At 48.8% G+C, this 27,882-nt stretch overlaps 1 protein-coding gene and 1 non-coding gene across 4 annotated transcripts; both read right to left on the bottom strand.

Annotated features, from left to right (window-relative positions):
* Positions 1-80: 80 nt before the first annotated feature.
* LOC115390940 (huntingtin) lies at positions 81-27,004 on the bottom strand. Of its 3 annotated transcripts, XM_030094992.1 has the most exons (67): positions 26,665-27,004; positions 24,686-24,769; positions 24,383-24,503; positions 24,171-24,230; positions 23,849-23,928; positions 23,605-23,743; positions 23,340-23,481; positions 23,045-23,223; positions 22,764-22,968; positions 22,429-22,476; positions 22,083-22,160; positions 21,558-21,955; positions 18,760-18,892; positions 18,416-18,531; positions 18,224-18,335; positions 17,998-18,135; positions 17,693-17,851; positions 17,516-17,613; positions 17,295-17,434; positions 17,102-17,165; positions 16,871-16,971; positions 16,605-16,751; positions 16,383-16,503; positions 16,148-16,293; positions 15,844-16,025; positions 15,531-15,748; positions 15,309-15,435; positions 15,090-15,214; positions 14,891-15,001; positions 14,709-14,786; positions 14,163-14,386; positions 13,996-14,074; positions 13,729-13,890; positions 13,588-13,643; positions 13,068-13,216; positions 12,203-12,339; positions 11,998-12,114; positions 11,779-11,901; positions 11,153-11,412; positions 10,925-11,067; positions 10,597-10,819; positions 10,294-10,435; positions 10,027-10,206; positions 9,753-9,929; positions 9,589-9,665; positions 9,355-9,490; positions 9,153-9,275; positions 8,836-9,043; positions 8,610-8,755; positions 8,354-8,531; positions 8,172-8,267; positions 7,902-8,086; positions 7,684-7,810; positions 7,468-7,571; positions 6,960-7,114; positions 6,743-6,882; positions 6,580-6,665; positions 6,358-6,488; positions 6,138-6,270; positions 5,906-6,061; positions 5,625-5,815; positions 5,212-5,326; positions 4,913-5,126; positions 3,598-3,706; positions 3,258-3,420; positions 2,690-2,850; positions 81-2,472 (listed from the first exon to the last, which is right to left on the bottom strand). In XM_030094992.1, exons 1-67 carry the CDS (start codon positions 26,760-26,762, stop codon positions 2,259-2,261), a joined length of 9,468 nt encoding a protein of 3,155 aa, XP_029950852.1. In that variant the 5' UTR covers positions 26,763-27,004; the 3' UTR covers positions 81-2,258. The 3 variants fall into 3 exon arrangements, with proteins under 3 accessions (XP_029950852.1, XP_029950850.1, XP_029950851.1); XM_030094990.1 differs by lacking the exon at positions 22,429-22,476 and having other exon boundaries at positions 2,259-2,472; positions 3,598-3,817; positions 24,383-24,506; XM_030094991.1 differs by lacking the exon at positions 22,429-22,476 and having other exon boundaries at positions 2,259-2,472; positions 3,598-3,817; positions 26,665-26,762.
* LOC115391187 (small Cajal body-specific RNA 14) lies at positions 14,536-14,664 on the bottom strand. The gene has a single exon (XR_003931746.1).
* Positions 27,005-27,882: the final 878 nt, after the last annotated feature.

Here is a 27,882-nt window from a genome sequence, read left to right as displayed (position 1 = left end):
AAAAAAAAAAAAAAGAAAAAAATGTGACCGAGGCTCCAGCCTGAAGATGATGGGAAGGGAATCGCTTCATTCTGAGTTTCCTAGAAAGGACGACTTTTAAAGTAAAGCTCAATCATGCTCAGCACAAAGTGGACATCAGGAGCCGTGTAATGTACTCAGCAGACAAAACGTGGCCCTAAAGTTACTCCTCGGAGTTCATTCTTCCCGAAGCGAGCGTGTTAAATCGATTGAGCATGACCTTTGTACACACGCCCTTCTCCCAAAACCACAAAAGATTTCTGGCTAATCGTATTACCCCCCCTGCAGGGGGTTCCCTGCTCCTCTTCCACCAGGAGAAGACACCAAGCTGGAAAGACATTTCTCTACTCTTTAAGAAATATTTCATTCTTAAGTAGTGCATGGAGGAGGGAGGCTTTCTGTCACTTCACTTCCCCACAAATTAAAAATGAGTCTGAAAACGAGCCTCGCTCGGGCTTCTTTAATCTGCTCCGGTGGGGACTCCAGCGGTTTCTGTTGGGTGGACACATTATTTCAACATGAAAGGAAACCAGTCGTTTGCCTCGAAGGTTGGAAAGTGGTAACATAGTTAGCATACAACCTGCCGTGGTGTTCATTTCCGCAGGACTCGTTGCATATCAAGAAAGCGCCTAACGTCGACATCAAGAACTTCAAGTTTTTAAGTGCTGCATGTGTTCAGTATTCTGCACAGAGAGGATGAAATATTGACCGTTTCTCCACTGAAACTAATTAAAGCTCAACAAACACAGATAAAACCGGCCGCTGCGCCGCGGCCCCGCCACGCTGCACGTCCCCGTCTGTTGATTTGTCAATGCTGGCTGTTGGTCGCTAAGGTTACAAAGGCTCCCTTTGGATTGTGTTGCATCTCTCTCACACAACAGTCATGGCAAACGTATCCATGGAAACAGCGTTAAAGACGACGCAAGAAAAAGAAAAGGGAAAAAAAAGAAGCGGTAATGTTAAACATGCTTTCAAGCGTTCAGTGTACAGGACATACGTGTTCAGTCTTTTCTCTAAGGCAAGTGTATGTACAGAGTAACGAACCCCAGCGCCCCGCCGGGACGCGCAGTCTTTAGTAAAACTCTGGAAGCTTGGAGCTTTCTGCATTCTGCCGCCTGCCGAGTCTCTGATGTGTCGCTTTCTCTCTGAGCCCTCTCGCCTTTATATAATTCATGCACCATGGCTTTCATGTTGCTATACAATGACTGTTTTTTTTTACAAGGTACCAAGGACTGTAAATTACAACTACGATATCATGGTCACATCTTACATCCTGAGAATTACAAAGAAAAAAAAAAAAAAAAGTACAAGAAACATACAGGTGGAATCGTCCAGGTGCGCTCTGGAGCAGACGAGACTGCAACTTAAAAAAGAAAGAAAGCGAGACTGATGGAAGTAATATAAAATCAAACGAGGGACGCTCGTCCCCTTAGGCTACCGCTGAAAGAAAAAAAAAAAAAAAAACATCGCAGCAATTTTGGTATCTTTCCTGTTTGACAGTGTTATTAATGTGGAGATTAATGGGCTCTCCAAGGGTTAAAACTGTGTGTGATTTTGGAAAAGTGAGATTTTTTTTTTTAATTTTTTTTTATAATACTGACCAGCATGGGTTAAGTTCTTTGTCTTATCAATATAACATCTATAATAATTTCAGCAAACTAACAAGTGCAACACCGATCCCCTGCTTCTCATCAAAAAAAACAAAAAAAAGGGAAAGAAACCTCACTATGAGCGATCATTCTTACACATAAATTATTCATTTTTCGCACTGTTGTGTATCAGAATGAGCACGAGTAACTTAAATATAAAAACTTCTTGAAATATACTATGGACAACATTTAGCAGGCGTGTGTCGGCCCATTGTCAGCTTCCTAAGCGGAGCTTACGCGCTCCAACAAAACTCACTGAAAAATAGATGACTTGAAACTTTTAAATATAGTAAATACTTTGCTTTTTTTTTTTCTATTTTCACTTTACCGACGTCACGATACTCAAGCAAGTCCTCACAGGAAAATAAATCCAATTTTGTGTTTCCGTTGACGGTTTTTTTTCTTCTTGAGTTCTGATAAAAAGGTGCTGGGTGGGGAGGAGGTGGAGGTCTGAAGCTTCTTCATCTTCTGCTCGCGCGACACCGTGACCGGTTCAGCAGCTCGACTCGCTGAGGAGGGGGGGAGGGGAAGAGGCTACACTCGGGTTTCTTTTTATTTTCCGGTCGGGGAGGTGAGGGTGGAGACGTGGCCTCAGAGCGACGTGTCCTGGTGGATGGACTGCAGGCAGCCCAGCAGCTGGTGGTACGGGCTGCCCGGCGACGCCACCGTCTCGAAGACGGACTGGAAGGCCCGGCGGTCCAGCTCCTCGTCGATCTGGTGCCGGTAGAAATCCATGGCCACCAGGCAGAAGAGGTTGACGTCCACCACCTCGCTGGAGCCCATCCGGCTGATGACGTGCGGCAGGCTGAGAGGAGGCGGGAAGTCAAGGACGCGTCCGTAAGCATCAATTCAAACCTTCCTCCCTGTTCAAACACCTAGTTCAATCAGAAAGAAGTGTTTACATGGTCCGATTTTAACCTGTGTTAAAGTGGATTGCTTCTAATCGTAAATCATTTTCGTCATCAGTCAGACGATTCAACGCTTCGACCAGCCGATCAATCTGAAGCGCTGTGAAAGGATACAGGGCCGAGATCCACTGGGACGTGGAGGCAGAGACGAAGAAGCAGGACAGGCTCCACATGGCCATGGCCACCGGAGTCCTCTGGGTGAAGTTGGACAAAGACAGCAACACCCAGTCTCGCACCATCGAAGACTGGCCGGTGGCGTGAAGAGTCTGGAAGACCTAAGGGAGGGGAGACAGCAGAGCGGCAGGAATGAGGAAGGAGCTTTTTCTTTGATTTTTAATCTGAATCTGCTGTAAATGGGGCCTGGATTTGAGAGATTCATCTTTCATTTCATGGATTCAGGAATGTTTTGAGCAATTCCATTTTACATAAACAACTTAATGCATTCATTTTATTCATTCTTTGGTTTTTCACTCATGAAACCTTCAGTTTATAGACCAATTTTAAACTATTCATGCAAACAGTTCTGACAAAAATCCACTTTGAATCTTCCTTTTCTCAGTATAATCAACTCATTTCCTGCGTTTGTAGTTTTCCTTTCATAGATTATCAGGTGGGATCATAAGCTTCAGCTTCCCGCAGCCTTACCTTGGACAGAACCGTCATTAAAGACCCTGCGGCTCACCTTGTAGACCACCGTGGCCATGAACTGAGGGTACGGCTGCTGATTGGACAGGAACTCTCCGATAACCTTGTTCATGACATCCTGTGGTGGGAAGAAGTCGTCCAGAAACTGGGGCAGGATCCTGGAGACGACTCTTGCCTCGCTGGGTAAACCCTTCCTGATCCTGGGAACAAAACAGGAAGCCCCCCCAAAAAGGCAAGTGACGACAGAAGAACTGCCGCAAGCGGATCATTTCTAAACTCCAGTTCAAAGATTTTACAGAGGAAGGAGACAGATTTGATCTGCGTCCTCTGGAATAAGGTGTGTGATGTCTGTGTGTGGAGTGTGTGGACGCGAGTACCTGTCGAAGAGCACCGAGACCCTCTCCATGGCCACGATGATGGACTCGCTGTCGGGGGCCTGAGGGTCGGGGTGGGCAGGGCGGCCGGCGGGGCTGGCTTTCTCCTTGCCTGAGGAGAAACCAACATGACCGGCCGTCACGCCCACCGCCTCCGCTACCGCAGCGCCAGAGTCAACCTGACCTCTAACCCCTGTAACGTCTGAACCCGACGCCAGCACCGCTGGGAAGACCAGAGGGGGGGTGGCACCGGGCGGGCCAGTGGGGGAAAGGTTAGAGCCGGGGTCGGGACACTCATCACAAGATTCAGGTCAGATTCAAAGAAAATCAGTCAAGTTGAGGCCACTGCCTTCAGTCAAGTGACATTCCTGAGTGACTGGTGCTGAAAGTATTAGAGGCTTTGAGCGCTGCGTTTCCTGGGTTCCAGATTAGCCTCGCGTCTGATCTGAATGTGCTTCAGTTTGCACATTCATCACAGATGAGGGAGGGAGGGAGGGAGGGGGGTGTTATAAGTCGATTTGCATAGGCAGAGCTGGGGTTGGCTCGAAGAATTCGCCGGCTCGCTCTCAGCAACAAAGACGGGGTATTTACGGTTAGAGTAAGACTACAGGAGGGGTTAGTATGAGCCGACGTAAGGGTTAGAGGTAGGAAACATCAGAGGAACACATCTAATCAGATCTCCATGCAGGGAGCAAGCACGAGTGTTCACTTTCATCTTGGACTTCTAAACACTGTAAAGAAACTGAACCAGTTAATCACTAGTAGGTAAGTGTGACGCCATGCTGGTGTGACGACAGTAACAAAACAGTGTTAGAGACAGTGTGAAGAGAGCAGGCACGGCAATCAGAACAGCCTCAAGCAAGAAAGCATGAAATGATTACGGGTGGAAAAGACGGAAATTCAGCCCACAGCTTATAAAGCCAGCAAGGATTAGCAACAGTCAAACGGAGAGGCTGATGCGAGTGGAGATTCAGACAAGACGAACAGAAATGAGGAGCGAGTGCCACAAAGACTGAACACCACAACCTGAGAATCAGCTCGTTTCCTCCGACGGGCAGGAGACTGGAATTTTCATGAAAGCATGAGAAAACGGATTCGGTAATTTCTTGATCAAATTCATTCTGAACCAAGTTGAAGCGTCATTCTTGTGGCACTGTGGTGTGACTGCGCGAGCGTTCATGCAGTGGAGGAGTTGGTCAGCCAGATTCTCATGCTTGCAGGCGCTTGTGGGAATCAGTGAGAGCAGCAGTAATACCAGCACCAGTCCTAACGTCACACACGCCAATCGATACAGCCAGTGCAGTGTTCTCGCTCTCACCGGTGTACATGCAGGTGAGCATGAGGCCGAGGGCGGCCATGGCTCTGTGCGGCGACGGCATGTTGACTCGGTCCACGCTGAGCTTGACCAGCGCCTCGCCGTCCACGCGGGACAGCTGCTCCGACAGCAGGAGGCGCTCCAGGCCGCGGAGCACGCAGTGGTAAATGACCGACGGGGTGCAGTCCTCGCTGGCCGACACCATCACCCCACACAACTGCAGTGAAAGAAATCTATGAAAAGGGGGAATTTTCCAAGAGAGAAAGAAAACAATGATTCTAATCTGGATTACAACACGTCACCTGAATGATCCCGGCCATAAACTCAGCTCCCACGTCCAGAGGGTAGTTCTCCATCATGTAGAACGCCACAGCACACATCACCAACACATGCTGCTGGTTATGCAGGTTCACACAGCTGGAGAACAGAGAAAGAACATGCAGTACATTAAAATCATCTGAAATGATTAAGAGAAGGCCTGGACGTGCTCCCACAGGCCAAAAGCTACACTGCACGCTTAATTCAATCAGTTTATTTGGCTGGATTAAAAACTAACGGGCACAAAGATCCTCTTAGAGGATCTGACTGTGGGTGCAGAGGAGGGGAGCCATCCGAGTAATGAGACATCAAACGGTCGTCCTGAGGCGCCGCTCATTAGGAGGGGAGCCCGGGTCAGCGTCTGCGAGCGTTTGGGATTAGAGAAGGGGACACTCACTGAGCGATCGCTCTCAGGTTGGACAGGAGGTACTCGGACACGGTGGGGATCAGCTGCTTGGCCGTGTCGTCCAGCAGGTCGCACTCCAGCACGTAGAGCACGCCGTGCAGCGCCCCCATGCGGCTGGGGAGGTGGGTGCTGCGCAGCGTGGTCTCCAGCAGGCGGCACACCGGCTCGGCGATCGCTTTGTCCTTGAAATGCAAATATAAAACTCCCATCAGCGCTGAAACAGCGATTGCAGTCAAACGGCATCACTCCGTCCGCAGCGCGGCGCCGCTCACCATCCCCAGCACGGCGGCGGCCTTGCAGATGGCCGGCACCAGGTACTGATTGAGGATCTCGTCTTCGGGAGGGTGGAGTTTCTGCAGCTCCATCAGGGTGGAGAACATCATGTCGAACTGGTTCCGCTCGGTGAACAGGTCCGACACCGCCAGCAGCTGCAGAGGCAGAGAGCAGAGCGTGAGATCCTTCAACGGCGGCGAGAAGAGCAACGTGAAGCGACCAGCAGCTCACCGATCGGACGACTTCACTGATGAGGATGGTCGGGGTTCGCCTGTGACTCGGGGAGCCCGGAATCAGCCACTGGCTGTAGAGCTCCAGCAGGAACTGGGAACACGAGTGAATGTCCACTCCTGCACGGTGCTTCCTGAAGCCAGGAGCGAGGCAGAACGTCAGAGTGTGTGTGGACGGAAGACGTCTCACGTCTGCTCAGGTGTGTGTTCATCGCTCTAACCTCGAGTTAATGGGGGAGACTGGGGGAGAGGTGGGCGCTGGGGTGTCCGCCTCATCCTCCTCATCCTCACCCCACTCTTCCTCCCTCAGAGGAGTGATGTTGTTACCCAGCCACACTGAATGGATGGAGACCTGAGGAGACAGACGCCACAAACACACATCAGTCGGTGACAAACAACTCAATCCCGACAGACGGCTCTGACTCGGCTCAGGTTTTTCGCACCTGCCCCAGCTTGTAATCCATGTTTCCCATCTCCCTCTCTGTGTTGATCTGAAGCAGCAGCTTCTCGTGACTGATCAGTGTACCGGCTGGAATTAAAATAAACGACACGTTTACCCTCATGAGGAGCTCTGAAGGATTTAGTGGAGACGAGTCTGCGCGTTACCTGCAGAGGCGGCCGACAGAGAAGGAACGGGGTCCCAGGCGTGGTACGGGTGATGCGTGTGGACATTATCTCGCTTCGACACGAGAGCCTGGATCTCCCTCTCCACCTCTCCCCTTATCACAGCAAGCTTCCTCCCAAACCTGAAAGCGCAGACGGATGAAACCCTGACGACCTGCCTGTCAAACGGGGGGAGGAGACGAGCTCCGGGGCGGCCTACCGCGTCTCCAGGGCTTTAAGGCTCTTGTTGCGGGGCTGCTGTTCCAGACAGCTGACTGCAGGGTTCCCGGCGGTGGGAAGGGTCATGGCACTCAACACCAGGCTGGTGATGGCCTGCACGGCCAGCACATTCAGCTGGGTCCGCTCCAGGTCCTCCTGCAGAGACAGACACACAGTGAGAATGGTGGAAAACACATCAACGGAAACGACGAGGCATTCAAAAAAACTATTTAACACACTTTTCTAAGACCATGTGTATAAAATTGTGGGCTGGACTGTTAAAACGGTGCCATCGCCTTCTTTCTCAGTCTTGTGAAGTTTGTATGAAAGAAAAAAAAAAAACATGTTTTGATTGAAATTGTTGCAATCAGTTGATGACTTGGTGGGCGGGATTAGAGAACCTTGCTGGCCAGGTTTGGCCCCTAACCCTTATGTTTGACACTCCTGTTCTCATAGGTTATACACACAAAGAAATTAAACCTCAAACACGTCCCTGACTGTGTGTTTACCTCCTGCTGCGTCTCCTCCTCCTGGTCCATCGTGATGGGTTGGGTGACCAGCACCCCCAGCAGGGTGGCCCACGTCTCCTCAAACTGAGTCCTGCTGCTCCAACCTAAACGCGGCGAAGCAGGCGGTGGAAACACAAATATAGCTCAGTATATAGAGAGAGTGCGATAAAAACCACAGCGCGGTTCGATACTGAAACCCTGAGTGTGTTTCTGCACCTAGTGTGTTGATGCGATAGAGAAACTCTCTGAAGACGTCCTTTTCCTGCAAGAAGTCCACAGGGATCTCTGGCAACGTTGTACCGAACTCTCCTCCTGGCTGAGGGGACCAGCCCAGTTTCCAAACCTGTCACACACACACACACACACACACAGCCCTTAAATATCATCACAAACACACTCATGTATCTGAGATGTCCTCCATTCCTGTCACTGACCAGTGGAGGGACTCGGGTGTAGCTGTTGACCAAAGGCAGGCGGGACAGACTTATAACGATGTTCCGCAACATCGGTGTGAGGAAAGCGGGAAATTCTGTGTTTCTATGATGACCCAGGGAGAGGACGCTCTGCAGGCCTTCCACCAGCTCCGCCATGATCTCACACGCCTGCCACTCACACATGTCTGGAACACACAGGAACCGTGAGAACGCCGGAGGCTTTTCGGACAACCTGAAGAATCCCGGCGATGTTTGGAAGCGGTTACTCACGATCGGCACGAGCCGAGTCCACCTGGTCTTCTTCGGGGTCTCCTTTAGTCTTCTTCTTCTCTGGATACAGCAGCTGGTCGCCGGGACTCACAGCCACTGCCAGACCAAAGACGCACGTTTGAACAGTAAAGAACCGACACAATAAAAGCCCTTCAACAGGTGCGCGCAGCGGCTTTCCTGACCTGCAGCAATAATGAGACTGAGGCAGTAGACGAGCGAGCAGGTGTGTGTGCTGTACTCCGGGGTGGAGAGCTTGTTCCAGACGCACGGCTGCTGCAGAGCCAGACACAGACAGGACAGGGCCCACTGCAGGTCCACGCTGAGGGGCAGGCGGTCCTGGAGCAGACGCCACACCACCACCTGGGAGGAGGCGGGTTTAATATGAGCGTGTCAATCAGAGAAAATGAAAGTAAGGCCTTATCAAGACAACTAAATTACCTCGGTGGCGGTGACGGTGAACGAGGTGATGAGGTGTTCCTTGTCAGCGGGGATACGCAGCGAAGACGGCAGCTGGCTCACACTCAGCAGATACTGGGAGAGCGCTCTGCAGAGCGACAGGACCCTGGGGTAGAACCCCGGCTCGTCTGGAAGAGCAAAACAAGGCGCCGATATTCAAAGTCTGTGTGTGAAATGAGCCGCCTCGTCCTCGTCCTCCGTCTCTCACCGTAGACGTCTCCCAGTTTGTCCCAGTACGGCTCTGTCTGGGCCGGAGGCAGGAAGGACTGGTGAGGGGCGGGAAGAGACCCGGTGACCCCCTCCAGTTGCTCCAGGGTCACCTGCAAGGCTGTCTCTAACAAAAGTGACCCTTGACCCCGTGCTAACCGCTGCACTCCCATACTCAGGCACGGGCACAACAGGCTGAGATTGAAATCCTGATGAGAAAGAAAAAAAAAAAAAAAAAGTGATTAATTCCATCCAAGTACAAAATAATTTATGAAAATTTACATTTGCTGTCATACTTGAGAAATCTCTCAGCATTACCTTGCAGCTCATGATGCTGAGGAGATCTGCAGGAGGCAGTTTGGTAAGAAGCTCCGTTGTCTCCAACAAGGAAACATCTCCACGGAGACAACACTGAGACTTCACCAGAGCAACGTACCACTCCTGCAGCAAAACACGGACGTGGGCTCAGCACAGTGGTCCAGCTCTTCATGCATGACTCTCTGTGTTCGTGGTTCCTCACCTTGTCTGCAATGACCAGTTCGGGGGCAGGGGGCGGCTCCCCGTCCAGGGGGTGAGAGGTCACGGGAGGGGAGGGGCTGTTAGTGTCGGCGACCGTGGCTCTGAACCTGTCCAGCAGGGAGTAAAACCTCTGATGTCTGCGGCAGAGAAACAGAGCAGGAGACATTTATACTTCTCAGTTTAAAAGGTCTGTGTATGTGACTTGACTTGGAGCTGTGGTGCAGGAGGACGTTACCTCTGAGCCAAGCCACTGGTCTGGAGGTATTCTTGGATCCGGTCCAGTTCCTCCACTGGCAGCTGAGCTATGCTGTTCTGCAGGGGAAGGACCGGCGTGATGAGACGTGTGGGACCGCACTCACAACATACCTACATGGATGAAAATCACGAACTGAACCGCACCTGCAGCGTCTCGGCGAGCAGCATCTCCACCCTGCGACATGCCAGCGTGTCCACCATGCGGGCCAAAACTCTGAAGGGAGTATTGAGCAGTTTGTCCACATAAAGCATGAGCAGCGAGCCAGACTGGCTGAGGTGAATCCCTTCCAAGCACTGCAGAGTCTTCTTCAGCATGGTGGGCTGCCGGGAGAGAAAACAGACGGGAGAGAAGCATGAGGCACAGATATCTGGCAACATACTGGCCGTCTGAGCGGCGAGGAAGTGCGGCTCCTCGTACGGTGGTCAGGTTGTCGCAGCGGGACTGGATGGCCTGGATGAAGAGGCCGCTGGCGGCCGAGTTGCGGTGGACGGCGCTGATGAAGTCCTGCACCGGAGGCTCATGGGAAAGGCTGATCAGGTCGCGCACGTGGTTGACGATCAGCCAGGTGAGATGCTCGGAGTCGTGGAGGTTCTGACACTGAAGAGCACCAGTCCGTTAATTTCTCCTTTTCAGACCTGACATTATGTCAAACTGTCAAAACGGTGAATGTGTTTTTTTTCTCACCACATAGTCGCAGAAGAGGATCAGAGCCCCCCGGCGTACGATCTCTCTGTTGACCATCGCCAAGCGCGACTCGGGCTTGTCCTCTTCTCCTTCTCCCGACGAATGAGGGCTCAGCAACTTCGTACATGAGAGGCTGTGTCTTCTGCTCGAGGAACAAAGACGGCGGATTTACAGAGTCCAGACATGAGGCAAGTTATTTATTCTACAGCTGTCAAGCCATGAGTATTTGAGGTCTGACATTGAACAAACAACCACATTTACAAGTGAAAGCGTGAAATCATCAAGACAGTGTCGCGTTCTTACCGGGGCGTCTGGTGAACCTCCGTCCACCAGGAGTAGTTGGTGTAGTTGATGATGAGGAGGACCTGACACCACAGCAGCACCAGGGAGGGGTGGGTGGTGATGAGGCTCTGCACCATGTTGTTCAGGCCTTCTAACGGGTAGAAGAGGCTGGCCTCGGCACCGGTCTGTCCACCTTCGCCCTTCAGGACCCGGCTGGCTGCAGCCGTGATCCTGCGGAACATTCCTGAGGAAATGAAACAGAAGGTTAAAACAAAAAAAATCATTTACTTTTAAAACATTAAAGGAATGAAAAGTAGGAGCATTTTAAAAGTGCTTCGGAAACTCTCACCACTTTTGAAGACGTGTATCAGACACATGAGCAGCGTGCCCAGCTGCTGGCAGTAGAAGGTGTGCTGCTGCTCAGTGATGTCCACTTTCACCTGCCGGGTGGAAATGTCGTCCAGCAACACCCCGACCAGCTGCAGCAGGAACCTGCAGAGGAGGGACCGAGGCGGGGGTTCAGGCCAAAAGCTGGAAGAGAAACATCCGCGACCAGACAGTGAACGCGATCACCGACCGGGCGAAGGTTTCCTCAGGCGGAGCCTTCTGTGCTTCCCCGTTGGATTCCTGGTTTCCCAGCGTGTCCGCAGGGGGAAGGCCGCTGGAGGACGGGCTCTGCTGGTGCAGGTGGCGGATGGTGTGGCAGGAGAGGAGGTGAGGGGACAGAGACAGCTCGTGGATCCGAGACAGGACGATGTCCTCGGTGGACTGGGAGACGAGCACCCGGAGTACGGCCAGGATTCCCGACACCCACAGCTGGACGGTCGCCACAGACGCCTGCGAGGAATCAAGCATTAGGAAAAAAAACTCTAAATGAAAGCTGGACGTGGTGTTTACTGATATCGAACAGGCCAGTGGTTCTCAAGGTTCTGAACACTGTAATCTTTTTCAGGCTTTCCATTAAACCACAGATTTTACTTATTTTTTAACCCTGATCTTAATAGTTTTTATTCAGGCCATTTAATCTCCTTTTATTGCCTTTCCTCATCACCTTGTTTTAAAGTATTTCCTTGTAAAGCGGTGTGAATCACTTTGTGTCTGAATAGTGCTAAAAAAAGCAAAATAAAAAGTGTTTGATTTTTCTACACATACTAAAAAGAGGGAACCACAGTCAAACTGAACGTTGGTCTCAGGCGGTCTCACCATTGTGGCGGGGATGGTGAACATACTCTTGAGCAGCATGTCAACAGGTCGGAGAGAGGAAGGAGCCACAGACTCGAACAGTGTGTTCAACACTCCTAACGCCTCCGGAGAGTCCAGATGCATCTGTGAGGAAACAAATCAAACGTGCCCATTAAAACAAACCCAATCCTGCAGATCACCGAGGTACGCACGCTGCAGTCCAGCTGGATGCTTTCAAACCTGCTGCTTAGCGATCATAGGGAGTATGACGTCTGCGATCTGTCTGGACAGCCTCTTCCACTTGTCTTCGTTTTCTTTGTGACACTGCTGCAGAACGAGGATGAACATCTCCAGCACCTGCAGCAAATGTGCGAAAATGCATTTAAAGAGAAAGCGTTTCTCCAGTATGTGACGGGACACTGGATGTGGACACTGGTGAACACACCTGGTGGTGCTGGACCAGTCTGAGGAGCATGGAGACCACCACCTCCTTCTGCGTGTCCAGCTCTTTGCCTGCGTCGGCTTTGTTGGAGCCCCTCAACACGAACAGGTCGTGAACTATTGGCTGCAGGGCAGGGATGGCTGGAGGAGGAGGAGGAGGAGGAGGAGGAAGAACACAGACAGTCATACGTTACATGGCTGTGGACACGTAGAGCAGTAAATACATTTTATCCTCATCAGACTTCACGTCACATCTTTCAAACACAAATTTATTTGTGCACAGAGGTACGACACATAAATAGAAATAACTATTTAAGATAGCCAATATTCTTCACGTTACTCCTTTTGGAAAACTGCATTTTCAAAAATTTGGCTTTATTTGAAAAGTCTTTTTTCCCCACTTATTTCTACACTTACAACCTAAAAACGTTCCTGTTTCAAGCTTTAATCAAAAATATTGCAATAAATAATAACCAGAACCTTGTAAAAAAATAAACTATTTCATAAATAGTTCTTACAAATATTTTCTGAAACAGAATGTTGATAGGAAGAAAAAAAATCATTAACAAAGAAAACAAAAAAGAGGCTTGAAATGTTTAAATTATTGTCTACGTGTATCAAATTATTATCGAATAAAACTAAAATGAGTAGAAATACTTGTTTAAATATTGGAGAATACAAACTTTCTTTGTAGCAGTACTTTTGTGATGTGCCTCCAAATCGTTTATGACCTTTCCTTTGCAGAATTATATTTTTTTATTACATATAGAATTGTTTTTTGACATGTTTTTTGAACAAGTTAAAAGTCTCTATCATACAAATAAAAATGACTGGTGCGCGTGTGTGTGTGTGTGTTGTGAACTGATCACCGTGTGTGACAGCTTTCCTGCCGCTGGCCATGATGCCGTCACAGAGCTGGATGATCTTTGGGATGCTGATGATCTGCTTGGAGTGGTATCGCTCGTACGACAACAGGACCAGGAAGAAAAAGATGTTGGGAATGATCGCCTCGGAGTCTCTGCGAGAAAACCAAGAGTTCTGTCGGTTCAGGGCTGTCGAACACGTTTGACTTCAGGAGCTTCATACAAAACTATTTTGTAGCAAGTGGGCCCAAACAGTTGAGCTTTGTTGTGGCACACAGCATACAACAATGAAAATGTCAAGTTTTAATTTTCTAATGATGGAAAATGACGAAAATCTTAACATTAGGCCAATTTTAAAGATCCCTTCTGGAGCAAAATACAGTGAAACATAAAAAAACAATTACATTTTCTTTGTGGATTGGCAGAAGTAGAGATTCTTACAGGCCAGTTTTGGGCCACGTGCCTTATATTTGCCATACCTGGCTTAGAGACTGTTTTTCTAGTATGTGAGCTTGTATAAAATTACCTGAATTGCCCCACTTCAATGTACTCAAACTGCTTCAGGACAAAGCCTATGAACACCTGAAACACACAGAAACAGATTGAGATCAATCCTGTGATCTTGCGGTTCACGCGAGCGCGTGTCGACGTGCACGTGGCGTCTCACCTGATCCGAGTCGAGCAGGCAGTAGTTGACTCGGAGCTGCACCAGCTGTGCCAGCAGGTCCAGCACCTGGCGCTGCAGGGCCACAGAGGTGCTGGTGGTGTACTGCTTCAAAGCTTTGATCACCAGAGGCTCAAACAGCCGGATGTGGTTGTGAATGGCATTCTGGGAAAAACGCAGAGGAAACCACAGCTCTCAGATCCGCAGCGGTAAAAGAACACTTGGCGCTTTGATCTGCAGCACCTGCCGTTGCTGACGGTGCATGCGTACCTTGTCTCCTCTGTGGCGCGTGGCATTGGCGATGTTGGACCTCAGCTGAGTCGAAGCTTTCTGCATCACGTCGAACCAACTGAACAGCGGCAGAAAACAACGTAACTCACGACGTCCAGGACGAGCTCCATTCACACAAACCTGCTGGTGATCCGAGTACAACCCACCCAGACGTGTCCTGGTCCTGCTCCGCCTGCACCATGTTGCGGAGGCTGGCGTCGGCCAGAGCCTGGGTGAAGTGTGTGTACGGCGCCATGAAGCAGTAGTGGTAGAGTCCCGGTCGCAGGCTGGAGGAGCCGAGGCGGAGCGCCTTGCCCTGGGAGCGGCTGGGCCCACTCAGGACGCCCTCGCACTGAGAGGCCAGGTTCGTCCCAAACAGGGTTTTCAACAGCTGCGGGGGGGAAAAAACTATTAGAGCAGAATTAAACATCTACTTAAGATTCAACGGCACAGTCCGCTTGTCTGACTGGCAGTTGGAGTTGGGGTGTGAGTTTCCCCTCAACTGAAACGTGTTTGTCACGCCTGAACCACATGAACATGAATGTATGGAACCATCGCACAGGGAAACCAAGAGCTCTACAGGCCCTGTCGGCAGGAACCAGCCTCACTATGTGTGGAGTCGCAGCGGGATCGGCACACTGCTCAGTGCAGAACCATAAAGACTACCACACACGCACACACACAAAGGTGGCGGAAACACACAGACTACTGACCTGCTGTACACAAACTGTTGCCATTGTAGGTTCTCTGGAGAAGCAGGACTTGAGGTAGCCCAAGATTTCCTCCACACACTGAAAACAGATGTTTGTTTAGATTGGTTTTCAGCTTTAACACAAAGTTAACCACGGATAGTTGAAGTTTCATTGCGTTTCTCCAGTTGCTGAACCACGGTTACCTTGCTAATGTCATGTAGTGTTGCCAGCTCCAGCAGCTGAGACAGGACATCTAAAGTGGACCGCAGGAAACTCCCAAACTTCTCCTGCTGGCTGTGGAGGTCCAGTGTCACCTGTGGGTCAAAGAGCAATTCTTACCAAAAAGCTTCGAACGAAACAAGCTGAGCAGCACGTGTTTGCCGACGGGCTGAAAGCGGTGACCTTGTAATTGGCGTGCGTGGCCTTGAGCACATCGTAGAGCTTCAGGTAGGGCGGAAGGTGGTAAAAACTTCCCAGGGTGGTCGATTTGTTTACGGCCGCTGATCCGGTGCCGTCGCTCGGCCTGCCTGCTCACGCCAAAGCAGAGGAAGCATCTGAATGAATAGTCGCACACCACAGCAGAGTTAAGCGCTGTGGCTGCATGGCGAGGCGCGCTCGTACCCGTGTTGAGCTCATTGCTCTTTTTCGGGCTCATGGGGGCGGCGCCCGGCTCCGCGGCGTCCTTGTCTTTGCCTTTCCTGCGGATTGGGCTGAGGGACGGAGTGTTGCTCAAAGACGGAAGAGCGGCCTGAAAGACGGGAACAGAGTACAAACGCTCAACTCTCAAGTCTTCAGCAGGAGGATCGCAGTCCTAAGAGTGGATCGTGGGATCGTGAGCCTCGCCTTCACTGCTGGTCCTGGCGGAGTGTCGTCCAACACGTGAGCACAGATGTTGAGGACCTTGAGCAGATGGGAAAAGAGCTGCTCCACCATGCCCACCAGGGAGCGTTCGGCCAGAGCGGCCCAGGGTTCCTCCATCTTGCTTTGGCCTGTGGTGGCGTTCCCGCTGCTGGTCTCCTCCTCTCCGGCCCAAGGGTTGCGCATGCATGTAGGAGCGACAGCTTGGAGCACCGTGAAGAGAGGGGCTTCTTTTTAACAACTGAAAATATTCCCTTCTGTATAAAACCGAAGGCGTTTTTGTTTTTTTTCCACCTACCAGCAAGCAGGTTGCCAGAAAGCAGAAGGGCATCCTGATGTGAAGAAAGATCGAGTGGAAACCAGGCGGAGGAGAGCAGAGACAGCACCATGTTGGCCATCCCCACCGTGAGAGTCTTCCGCTCGGCGTCTGCAGCCGACGAGGTGCCCGATGATGCTGGAGCAGTGGGGTTCTGTGACAAACTGCACCACACACAAAGAAAGACAGGTATTTACAATAATAAAAGCATTACTGGGTCTAAAAGAGAAAAAAAAAAAAAAAAAAAACACACACACTGGAATGTGATATTCACGGAGAGACAGACCTGAGCGTTCGGCCTCTGCTGCGGTTCAGACTAGACCGGGAGGAAAAGCTGCTGCTGGAGCTCACGTAACCACAGTGCCAGCCTGTGCTCCAAGTGCCCACTGGAAAGTTTGTAGCCAGGAGACACAGAGCCTCACAGCAGCCAAACTACAGAGAGAGAGAGAGGAAAAACGGAACAATTGGGATTTCATATGAACACATACCAGGCTCTGCTGCAGGGCATGATGAAAACTCACTGTCAGCGCTCTGGAGGTAGATGAGGTGAAAGCGTGGGAGACGGCAGTTACGACTCTGGACAGGTTGTTCTCCAGGGTCACGTCAGACACAGCGGTGGAGAAGTTGTAGCCGCGGTACATCCTGGGAAGCGGGAAAAGTGTCAGACATCTAGAGTCCTGCACTTCTCTCCGTTTGAAGCAGATACTGATATTTCAGGATGCCCGGAAACGACGCCGTCTCACCTCGTGATTGTGCTAACTGTGAACTGGGAGGGCGGCTGCGTCTCGTGCATGAGCAGCTGCAGGTAGACTGAACTCTGGTCCCGGGCGATCGCCACCACCGGGTCCACCTGGCCCTGATCGCAGTCATAGAACAACCTGGGAACCAATCTTATGGACAGAAAAGCACAGAAATGCCTGAAAGTTAGAGCAAATAAAGAAAAAGGACATTCAAAGCAGTAGCTGGTTTACAGGACACTTCATGATTCAGTATATTGACAGATAAGCACCTGCTGACAGCAGATGCAGCCACATGTCTCACTCTGGGATCGTCATCTCCCAACAGATGTATCACAACATCATGCAGGACTCTGTCTTGCAGTCGGAGACACTGAAAACAAACATTGCGATAGAAATTCAAATTCAGAGTCAAACCGTTACACTCATAACCTAGGATAACACACCTGTCCTGGTGAGTTTTAAAAAACAGTTCCGAGGCATTTGCAGAGCGGAGAACTTACCCTGGTGTAGTGATGATCACCTTTGTGCAACGCCTCATTTTTCCTTTCCAAGAAATTAACTAATCTAGAACACAGGAAAGAGTAAACATTTTTTCATCAATGTTCTTTAAAGTTATATCAGATTTTTCTGGATTAGCGGCGGCTTCAGCGAGGTTACAGGACACACTGATCCTAAATATGAACTCAACCCTACCGGAAGTCCAACTCAGCCAGAGTTTCTAAGAGTTCGGTCCGAACGAGCCAATAGGAAGAATCCTTGAGAGCGAACAGGTCGATGACCAGCTGCAGGCCGAGTTCACTCAAAGTGCTGCTGCACACCGTCATGATGCAGTGCTGAAACAAACAGATGACATTTCTCAGACTCAAAAACACAAAGCGCACACATTTCCATCCCACTGGTCTCTCTTCTCCTACCCTCACTGCAGAGCAGGCCATCTTACAGGTGACGGAAGACTCGTCTTTTAGAGTCTTCCGGAGCAAAGGCACCAAGTCCACCAGGGACAGAGGGTTACCTGAGGAGCACAGACACGCCATAGAGACACTAGCTCACCTCGCAGCACCACCACCAGACACTCAAACACACACACTAACCTGTTGCGCTTTGCACACTGGCCAGCCAAGTGTGTATGTTGTAGCGTGTTTTAATGAGGGCAGCCTGTATGATGGCCCCGCAGAGGATGGCTGTGGCCCCCCTGATCTGAGGGTCCCCGTGTTCAATCAGCCCCAGGACGTCGCTGATATACTGCTGCTCTGCAGGCGCACAGACGGAGAGAGAGCATGCTCACAGACGGTTCTTCAACAATAATTTATCCCTTTCGTATTTGCATAATATACATCTATTGTTAATCAAGCGTTAGTAAAACGGATCTGGCTTCATGTTTCCATGATCTTCTTACCGTCGGCTGGGACGCCATCCAGCGGCTCCAGGTAGAGAGAGTTGAAGAAGGCTTCGGGATGCAGCGCTGCGGCGGCTCCCACGCAGCTGACTGCTAAAGCCTTCACGCTCACTCGCACCTCTTTGTCAGGAATCAAACCTGGAGGAAACAAACCAGCGCTGATTTAGTTTGTCCACACAAAACCAGAGACAGAAAAAGCCGTGTTCGATCGCTGAGGGCCACGAACCGTTTTTCTGTCCGGTCAGCAGAAAGGAAGCGGCGAGAAGCCGGACGCAGTGAACCAGCGGCTCCACGTCCTGGTCGGTGTAGTGTCCGATCGCACCTTTAATCCGTGATGGCTGACGGAGAGACATGTTAGAATCACTCCCTACAGATCTATCTGTTGTTTAAAAAAAAAAAAAAAAGGCTGCAGCGTTACCTTGTTTTCCGGTTCGGGCTCAGCTTGTTCATCCTTTGGTATGAAGCGGTCCACGCTGCTGTCGGAGCCCTGCCGGTTGTGGCCTCGGCCTTCGAAAAGGTGCGGCTTGCTCAAAGCTGCAGAACGAAAAAGAAGATTGACGCATTACAAGGCGCTCGACAGGAAATAGAAAATTCAATCCTAGTGTGATCAAAGTCAACTTTAATGTTCCACTTCCACACAGTAAGATCTGCTTCTGTCTGTCTGTCTGTCTGTTCATCTCTTTGACTGCTTCCTTCAGCGGTCGCCATAAACCATCAGGCGCCTCTCTTAGTGACACACACACATCATGTCTCCACACACACCCAGTGCTGACTGCAGGAATGGTTCGGGAGGCTCCTCCTGAGAGGAAGACGCTGCAGCAGTTGCTTCATCTTCTTCATCCTGTAGTGTTCCAATCTGCATCCCGGAGTATTGGCTCTCACTGCCATCCAGGACCTGATCAACACAAAAACACACACACACACACACAAAAATAACATCGTGTGAATATATAAGACAGCTTACAACATGCAGCAACATGCAATCAAGTTTAAAGTCACTGAGTTAGATTTGCTGGAGGACGAAGACAAAACAACAGATTACTGAAACCGCAAGTCAACATTCCCTAAATAATTCTCTACTCAATCATGCTCGGATCCAAACAATTAACAGCAAATCAACTGCAAACGGGAAACAGCACAAGCTTGAGAAAGTCCACGTTTGGCCACGATCCAGAGGAAGAGCAAGCTTTTGATCCAATCGGCTTGTGAAGGAGACAGACTTTTTATTGATGTATAATTAACAAAACCAGGCTGGTGTCAAGATGTCTTCCTACGAAGAGACATCAAGGGAACACTCCAGACAGAGATAAGTAAAATACAGTCCGTCTGGCTTCTGCTGGAACGAAAGCCCGTCACAGTCTCTCCAAATGTGGGGAAGAGACGCAAATCAACTGAAGAATAGTTGGTCTTCATGCCTCTAAAATTGACTTTAATTACAAGCCCATCACAAGGGGGATCGGGCCGGCTTGTTTATACAAAGAGTCCTTCAAAAATAATGGAATTTTTGGAAAGAGATCACATTAACCAGGGGAAGATAAGAAGGGGGGTAGTGTATCGTCAATGACAACAAGAGGGAAAACAAGGCAACAAGCCAGGAAATTAGGTGCATCATGGGTCGGACCAACGAGCCAACAGAAAGAGAGAGAAAGCCAAACGTTGAGGGACAAGCAAGCTTTCTTCTGTTCCACTCAGAGCATCCCATCGTCTGACCTTATCACTACTGCTAGAGGAGGAGGTGGCATAGAAGGAGGAAGAGGATGAGAATGAGAAAGAAGACGACGTAGAGGAGGCGGTGTAGACGGACGAGTCGCTGTCGGTGGCGTCGGGACCCTCGGTGGAGGTCGGCGAGGGTGGGGACGGCTCGATCACCGACGGCAACGGAGTGCGCGACTGTGACGGAGTGAGGAGAAGGATGGAGGAAGGGGGGGTGATAGAGGTAGAACCGTTAGAACGGACAAGCTGCAGCATCCTCTGGGAGGAAGGCCCGACAACCTCCACATGGTTTCAAATGTGTTTCTGTTGTCTCATCCACCAGATGTTGAAAAGCAAAGTGTTTGCGGGCTTATTTCAGTTAGTGTTTATCATTTACACGTCACTCATTTCCTCAGGTGGGATCGGTAGAAGCCTCTGTGACGGCAGCTTGAATAAAGCAGGTGAAGGAGATAAACAAAGAGTGGATTACACTACAGGTACGCTGGAAACCTGCAATGCTATACAAATACTATTGTATCAGTACTGGCAATGGTTTTACTTGAGAGGTATCACCCAGCAGTACTGCAGACTAAGTTTTTAAAGCAGATTTTAAACTGGAGTCAGTCTCACTTTCACACTGACACAATACAACGTCAGTCTCTGTGCCTAAGAACATTATCGCCTCCTGCTGCCACAGCAAAGCACTAAATGTTTCATCAATTACAGCTCACACCACGATTTCACCCTCTGTCACCCACAACGCAATATTCATTTGTATTTATAATAATGTCGTCATTAACGATTCTAACTTCTTGTATAATTTGTTTTTCTAAATTAAATGTGATTCGCTGCACACAAGGAGAAAAGCCAGATGTAAAATTCAAGTCGTCGCTTTGCTGATCAGGAATTTGATGCAAATTAAGTCGCAGGGGAAGAAGCAGCAACAAACTCACAAGTTGATGTGGGGGAAAAAAAAAAATAAAAACAAGTCAATTAAAAGTTGCAGAAGGTGTGTAGTGATGTAAATGTTTCTTTAATCCGGGATAGGCTGGAATAAATATGGATACCCAAGCCTAACATCCTAATGGCAAGCTATTTTACTACACTGCCTCCCAGGAACATAATTTTTATTTTAAATTATACAACAGGCCATGTTCATACAGTTATTATCAACATAGTGGTACAAATAATTAACTTGACGTCGATTCCATAATGTGGAGCAGATACGGGAGAAACTGTCTTTCGCATCTATACACCTCAGAAATATCCACTCATCTTTAGTTGATATGTTCAATGAACATAATTTTTTTTTCTGTTCTTTCTTCTTTTTTTTTTTTTTACGCCTGTGTGGTATGAGGTGAATTTACAGACTGGACACAATTTAGGACTAATTAATGCACAAAAACATGAAGTTCCAAAGGATTCAGATAGTTTCTTCTTGTGCTGTTGAACTTCTGAATTTGTTTAATTGAGACTCTGAATAAAGTTGGTTTTATTATCTGCAGAGTTGCATTGTAGATTAAATGTTTGGAGGACAGAAAGGTTCTTTTCCCACGTGTTTCGCAAAATGCAAGAGGCACTGTGCTGAAGACGGTAAAATTCAAAAGGAGCCGGCAAATTTGGGATTTTTTCCCACAAACTCATTTGAGAAGCAGCATGCAGAGCGACTGTGGCTGTCTTCTAACGCAGCACAAAGGGAAAGACTGAAATGTGGTCCATTTGCTGCAGTGTAGCGTGAATCTTAAAGCGAGAGCAGAATCAGGAGGGACTCAGGGTTCACAGTTAATTATATCATCACACGGTAATTAACTCTCTCATCGTCTGGGGAAGCACTGTGTCGCATCATCATAACTCTCAGCCACACTGACCAGCTCTGCCACGTCGGAGGGGGTGACGGCCGAGTCCGGGCCCTCCGTGGTGGTCTGGGAGGAGTCGCTGGGGGGGAGCGAGCGGTCGTTGGTGCCCAGCAGTGTGACGCCTTCCCCCAGCGGCCCTCCCTCCGGGGTGGCGTTCTCTGGCGTGGTGTAGTCCGCCGTCTCGGGGGTGACGTTGGCTCCGCCGCTGGAGCTGCGGCTCAGCATCTCCTCCTCGTTGTCGTTGGGCGACTCCGGGGTGCCGGACGCAGACGTCCCGCCCCCTCCCTGCTCCGAGGACACGCTGAGGTCCACCGAGTCGCCGGGCTGCAGGGTGTGCTGGGAGGAGCGGGGCTGCTCGGTGATGATGTCCACCTGAGCCGCGGAGGAGCCGTCTGCGCCGACGACCGAGGCTGGAGGCAACAAACGCAGAAACATCACTTCTTCATTCACTGTCTCAAGTTTTTATAGAAGAAACTTAGCAAAAGGTGTCACAGACCACCATGAGTTTAGATTTGCCTTTAAGAGAGCACGTCTCACCTGTGAAGGCTCCAGTCGTGACCTCCGTCCTCTCAGGATCATCTTCTAACCCATCCTCCTCCCCAGAAAGAATTTTACCTGAACAAAACAGATTTAATGTCAAAAAGAAGTAGAGCACTAAATTGTAGGCGAGCAGGAGAGAGAGCAACTTGCTTCCAACTGAACGCAGAAAGAGATATGTTCTGTTAAAACAGATAAAATTTTAACTGTCCCACAGAGTGGAATTTGACATTCTGTGATAAAGTCAGTCTGCAGCGACTCAGCTGAAGGCATAGTTGCCCGCGAACGCTGGGGAAACGTCAGAAAGCAGGTCGAGGCGAGCAGAGGAGATAAATAGACCAGTCACCTCTCTGTTTCCTGAGAAGGAGCGGACTGCAGGAAGACCCTCCCCCCGCTGCAAACGGCAGGAAAACAGGAAGCAGAGACAGGTGGTGAGGAGGAGAGAAGCAGCAAAAAGCTTAGAAGGACTTTCAGGTTACAGATACAACAGCGAAAGTTAGGCAGCAACGGGAAAAGCCACAAAGCAGGAGCTACAGTGAAAAAAGAAGGCGTGCCAACAGTTATCTAGCGAGCTCAATAAGGGTGCGAGAATATGAAGCTTTGTGAAGCTGACAGGATTGTGTACCAGCCAAGTGAAAACGCTGGACGACAGAGACTGCCCTGACTGATCGAAGTGATTACCGATGAGCTCCAGGATGCTGCCGGAGCGTGCGCGGCTCTCTGCGTCCTGACGGAACACGGTGGCGTGTGAAATGCTGCCGGCGGTGATGAGCATGTGCAGAAGCTCCGGTGGCGGAGTCCTGAACACCTGCTGCAGCAGCTCCAGAGAGGCCGTGACCACATTGTGATCCCAGTGCTGTGTGTAGTGTAGGGTCAGCTCGTACACCTGCCAACACAGAAAGAGTTTAATCAACGAGCCGCAGGCCGACAAGCCGGCTCATTTTCTGTGTCCCCGCTCTCACCTGGAGAAGCTGTTCAGGGGTGGGCTGCACGTCCGCCTCTTTTCTCATGACTCCAAAGCTTCCTTTGAGGCTGGTGGTGTTCACCTGCTGCTGCAGCAGCGGCATTAGGTAGCGGAGCGTTAACAGCACCCCCAGAATGAGATGGGTGGGATGTTCCTCATCAACTGGAACCACCAGACCTGCACACGCACATCGAAAAGACACATTTAAAACACATAATTCAAGAAATTAGCTGAAGTCAGGTAAGACTAGCATCATTTTGAGTTTAAAAACTGGGCTGCTGTGAAGGACCCACCCAGCAGGACGTTGAGAAGCCAAGTGTAGAAGTAGCTGGCGCGTCTGGAGTGTTGACACACACTGACGGCGGAGCTGGCGGCTGTCCGTCTGATGGTGGGGGAGCTGGACTTCAGGTTGGCCACAAATGATTTGAGCAGCACCTGCAGGAGCAGTGGTCAGCTTTAGCCTCAAACACAAAAGGAATAGGGAAGCGTTCCCCAAGAGGAGCTCTCCTCTCGACTACTGCATGTTTCTGCTTTTGTATTCGCAGGGCTGCAGCGGACCTTGATCTCTCCATCGTTAGCGAAGTGCCCCAAGGCCATCATGATCTTGGGCATTGCTGCGGCGAGCGTCTCCTGCACCGTCTCCTCCTGTCGTTTGGTGATTCTGGTGAGGCACGGCAACAGGTTGACCAGATAGGGCCTGCAAACACAAAAGCAAAAATGAACAGAGGAAAAGTCTTCAGCCTTCAAACAAACCGAATTTCAAAGCCGCAGCTCTCTGGTTTGAATCCAGGAGGAGTTTTACCTGCATTTCTGTGGTCTGATGAGGTGGGCAAGTTCAGCGAACCTCCACAGCGCTGCCCTCAAACTCCGAGAGGCACCGTTCTGCAGAAGCAGAGAAACAAAGCTTAACTTCACCACTGCTCCTAATATGTCTTTATATGTTTATATAAACATAAAACATTCCTTCTTTACACTGACTGGGAGGAAAAGATGATAATTCTAGCAGCAGCAATAAATATAATCTTATACACAACTATTTAATCACATATTTTATGACTGTGATACATTTACAGTTCTTTTAGAATGTGAAAGCTTTTTAAATACAGTCAGTTTTCAGTAGTTACCTTTTTTATTTCTTTATACAGCTCCAGCTGCAGTCGAGGCAAGTTGGAGTCCATCAGGGCCTGAATATAAAGAGACAACTGCTGTTTGATGTCTATTCATCACAATTACCAGTATTTATCTACACAATTGTCTGTGTGGAAAATCCAATCAAAAAGTAATCAGATCAATTAAGTAATGAAAGAAGTGAATGAAGAGGAATGGTTCTGCTCACTTTGATGATTTTGTTCAGGCACTCGTCGGCAACCATGCGGACGTCTGACTCACTGTCGTCGCTGCAGAGCAGGAACATCTCCATGGCGATGCCGAGCAGTTTCTGAAACTCGGGGGACGTTCTGCTTTCAGAACCGTAGATGAAAGTTAGGAAAATGTCAGTATACACAAACGTGACAGTGGTGGAAATGTTTCACTTGGACTGTTTCCACAAACAACACCATCATGAGCAAAGTATCTATTAAAACCTTTATTGGCTACAATCTGATCAGCTGAGTCCATAAACATACAACCCAAGACTTACCTCAACGACTGAGCCACAATGTTTTCACATATTGTCAGGCAGTGGGTCACCCTGTCCTTCTTTGTGGTTGCCTGCTCCTTTTTTCTGTGGAGGGAAAGCAGGAAAAAGAGGTTTGACAGAAGAAATGATGCTTTATGGAGTTCGTCCACTGGATACTCCGCTGTCTGTGCATGCACACTGAAATAAATCTGACAAACAGCACAGTGGAAGGCATGCAGAGTCTGAACTCTCAGAGTCACCCCTAAACACACTGCGACACAGTTAACCTCCACAAATGTCACAGAAAAGACGCAAACTAAAGAGAGCTTAAGTGGGACACGAAGACTCAATCTGAAACAAAAATAATCATTTTGGTTTCACTGAAGTTGAAACCTACAACATTTTAAAGCCTATGTGCTCTGTAGCCATCCTTCAGAGAAGCTAACCAAGGAAAGAGTGCATGATGGGTCCAACAAGCGCAGGAATCTCGGAGCTCCACAATCCACCGAACATTAAAGCTAATGAAAAACAACTTGGGGTGTTATCTGTATTTGAAGACTCAAGAGAGACAAATGATGTTTGAAGTTTCCCCAATGCAGACCGTCTGAATGTACTCTTCCTATCTGCACCAAAGTTAACTATATTTAAGATTTTATTCCAGCGCAAACAACAGGCGGTGATATTTTACAGAAATGGCATACAGATGAGGAAACATTATCTCATGTATGTTCAGCATGTGTGCAGACGGTGTGAGGAAATCTGGCCTGAACAGAGTGACACTTGTGGCTGTCGCTGATAGAGGTTTCAAGCATGTTCTCTTTGATAGTCTGTGAGTTTCCACTAGGTATTTTAACTCCTTCAACAGTCCAACAATATGCATTTGTGGTTAACTGATGATTGGAAATGTGTCAATCCAAGTGTGTGAGGTTGTTTATGCTTGCAAGGTGCTGGATGTGCCATGTTTTTCAACCACAAGTTGAACAAAGCTGCATACAAGATGAATGCATGAACGAATGCTCTGAAAGTTATTAGTTTTATTCAATCACAACACGTACTTCAATAACTAGCAGTTTGAGCCAAACGATGACATACTGAAGCATCTGAAGGACACAGATGTTCAAGTGTATATGAAACTGCTGTGCCTTAGTGTAAGTTCTTGATTTCTCTAAATGGGAATGAAAGGAGACATGGAAGGGAAGTGACGTGTATGAGAAGCAGATCCGTCATTATTACTATCAGAATTTGAAATTATTAAAGTAGCATACTACTGAGGGGAATCACATCTATCTTTTAGACAGATTGATCTTTCATAGGGATATTAGGGGCTGGAGTGAACTGCAGATGAAGGCATTTTACACCCTGGACATTTCACAGTCCATTAGCACAGACACACACATCGATAAAGTGAAAATATAACCTCAAAAGCTTGTTTTAGGACGGAGGGATTCTTATATGTTTATGCAGGAGGTCTAGAACTGGCTTAGATTGGAAAGCACAGATGAGGAAAATCAAACCCAAGTTAAGGCATGAATCAGAATGCATTTCACCTGTTCATGAAGCCACAATTCTCTCACAGATATTAAAAAATGAGGAGGCTGACAACTACTTTAGCCATGACGTCAGTGCTAAAGCCCTCGTGCTCCTGCACCTGATTATGGATAGAAGCAGATATTACACCTGTGCAGCCACTCGCGCTAGCTTCAAGTTAGCCTAGACCCCTCCACAGGTGATTTATCGATCACTGATCACTCATGTGATCGGATCCCAAAGGACAACAAGCACCAAGATAAGAAGTCCTGCAACGTGGAGTGTACTCGGTGTCAGGCAACAAGTAGCTCCAACATGTCTCGGAAGTGTCATTAAACACATGCACTCGTTAGTAGCTCTCACGTTAGCCTAACTAGCTTCCCCCAACCCGTTAACCCTTTCTGAGAGGTTAGCGCTGCTAACCAGCTAGGCTAATGTGCGGTAGCACGCCGCTCAGTCAAAAAGGCACTCACTGTCTCTGGACCAGCTCCTCCGCAGTTGGCGGCCCCTGCTGTTGTTGGAATGACTTCAGAGACTCAAAGGCCTTCATCAGTTTCTCCATGGTGGCCATTTTACCAATCTACAATGAGCTAATATTTACTACGGGAGCTAACTAGCTAGCACAAGTTAACGTAGGCGCGCGCAGAGAGCGAGAGGTGCGTAGTGCGACGAGAGTGCTAACACTGCCCGCGACAGCTACCACCGGCTCTCCAGACGTCTTTTATTCCACCACAGCGTGGTTCCTCAATAAACCAAATGTTGGTCGATAATAAGCCATCTTTGATGCAGCGCTGCGTTCCCCCGACCAATCACACCAGGAAGTTGGCATATGTGACAGCTTGATCGGGAGGGGAGGAGCGTAAGATCAGTGACCAATCACAGAGCTGAAATGATTGAGTGACGTGAAAAACAGCCAATGAGCGACTGCATTTTTTCCATTGTTGTTATTGTTGCTGTCACGGGACCACTGGAACAGATTGCAACACTGATTTTTTTTTTTTTTTTTTTTTTTTACATTTTAAAACTGGCTTTCTTCAATATGATCAATATTTAAAGATTTGTAGGACATGTGGAATACTTTAAGGGTAAAGAGAGAGCGATCAAGTGAAAAAAACATGTTGGAACACATGTTCCTCATTTGTTATTGGAAAAACGGTGCATTTAGTGACTGTTAAACTTATTATGAATAAGGATAAAATCACTGCATGCAACACATGTTTTAACTTTTTGTGTTTACAAGATTTTACCGAAAATCCAAAATGCTGCATTTTCTTTTTAAGTGTTCCACAATGTTTGTTTGTTGCTATTAATTTTTTACATAAAAATCAAACAAGGGACAGCCTCACCTGTTTAAACTTTTATACATATAGTAAATTGAATGAAAAATATATTGACAGATAAAATTAGGATTAATTCTTCAGTACAATGCCAAATCATTAGGAATAAAAACAGAGCTTATCATTCACAAACTAACAAAGAGGAGCGTATTCACTTTCATAAAAGCCCCTGCTGTTGTGCAGGAGAGCAGTGAGTTCCTACCAAGGGTAATTCATCCTGCTCCCAAACATGTGATCTCTCTGGATCGCTTCATGGTGCTCAACTCGTGTTCCGTCCCACCTGTCACACTGACAGATTTGGGTCTGAGCCAAGAACTTTCATTGTGGAGTTTGTGTTTTCTCCCTGTGTGTGTG

The sequence above is a fragment of the Salarias fasciatus genome, chromosome 6 (assembly GCF_902148845.1).
Source record: "Salarias fasciatus chromosome 6, fSalaFa1.1, whole genome shotgun sequence".
Lineage (NCBI taxonomy): Eukaryota > Metazoa > Chordata > Actinopteri > Blenniiformes > Blenniidae > Salarias > Salarias fasciatus.
This window is presented reverse-complemented; position numbering and strand designations above follow the sequence as displayed.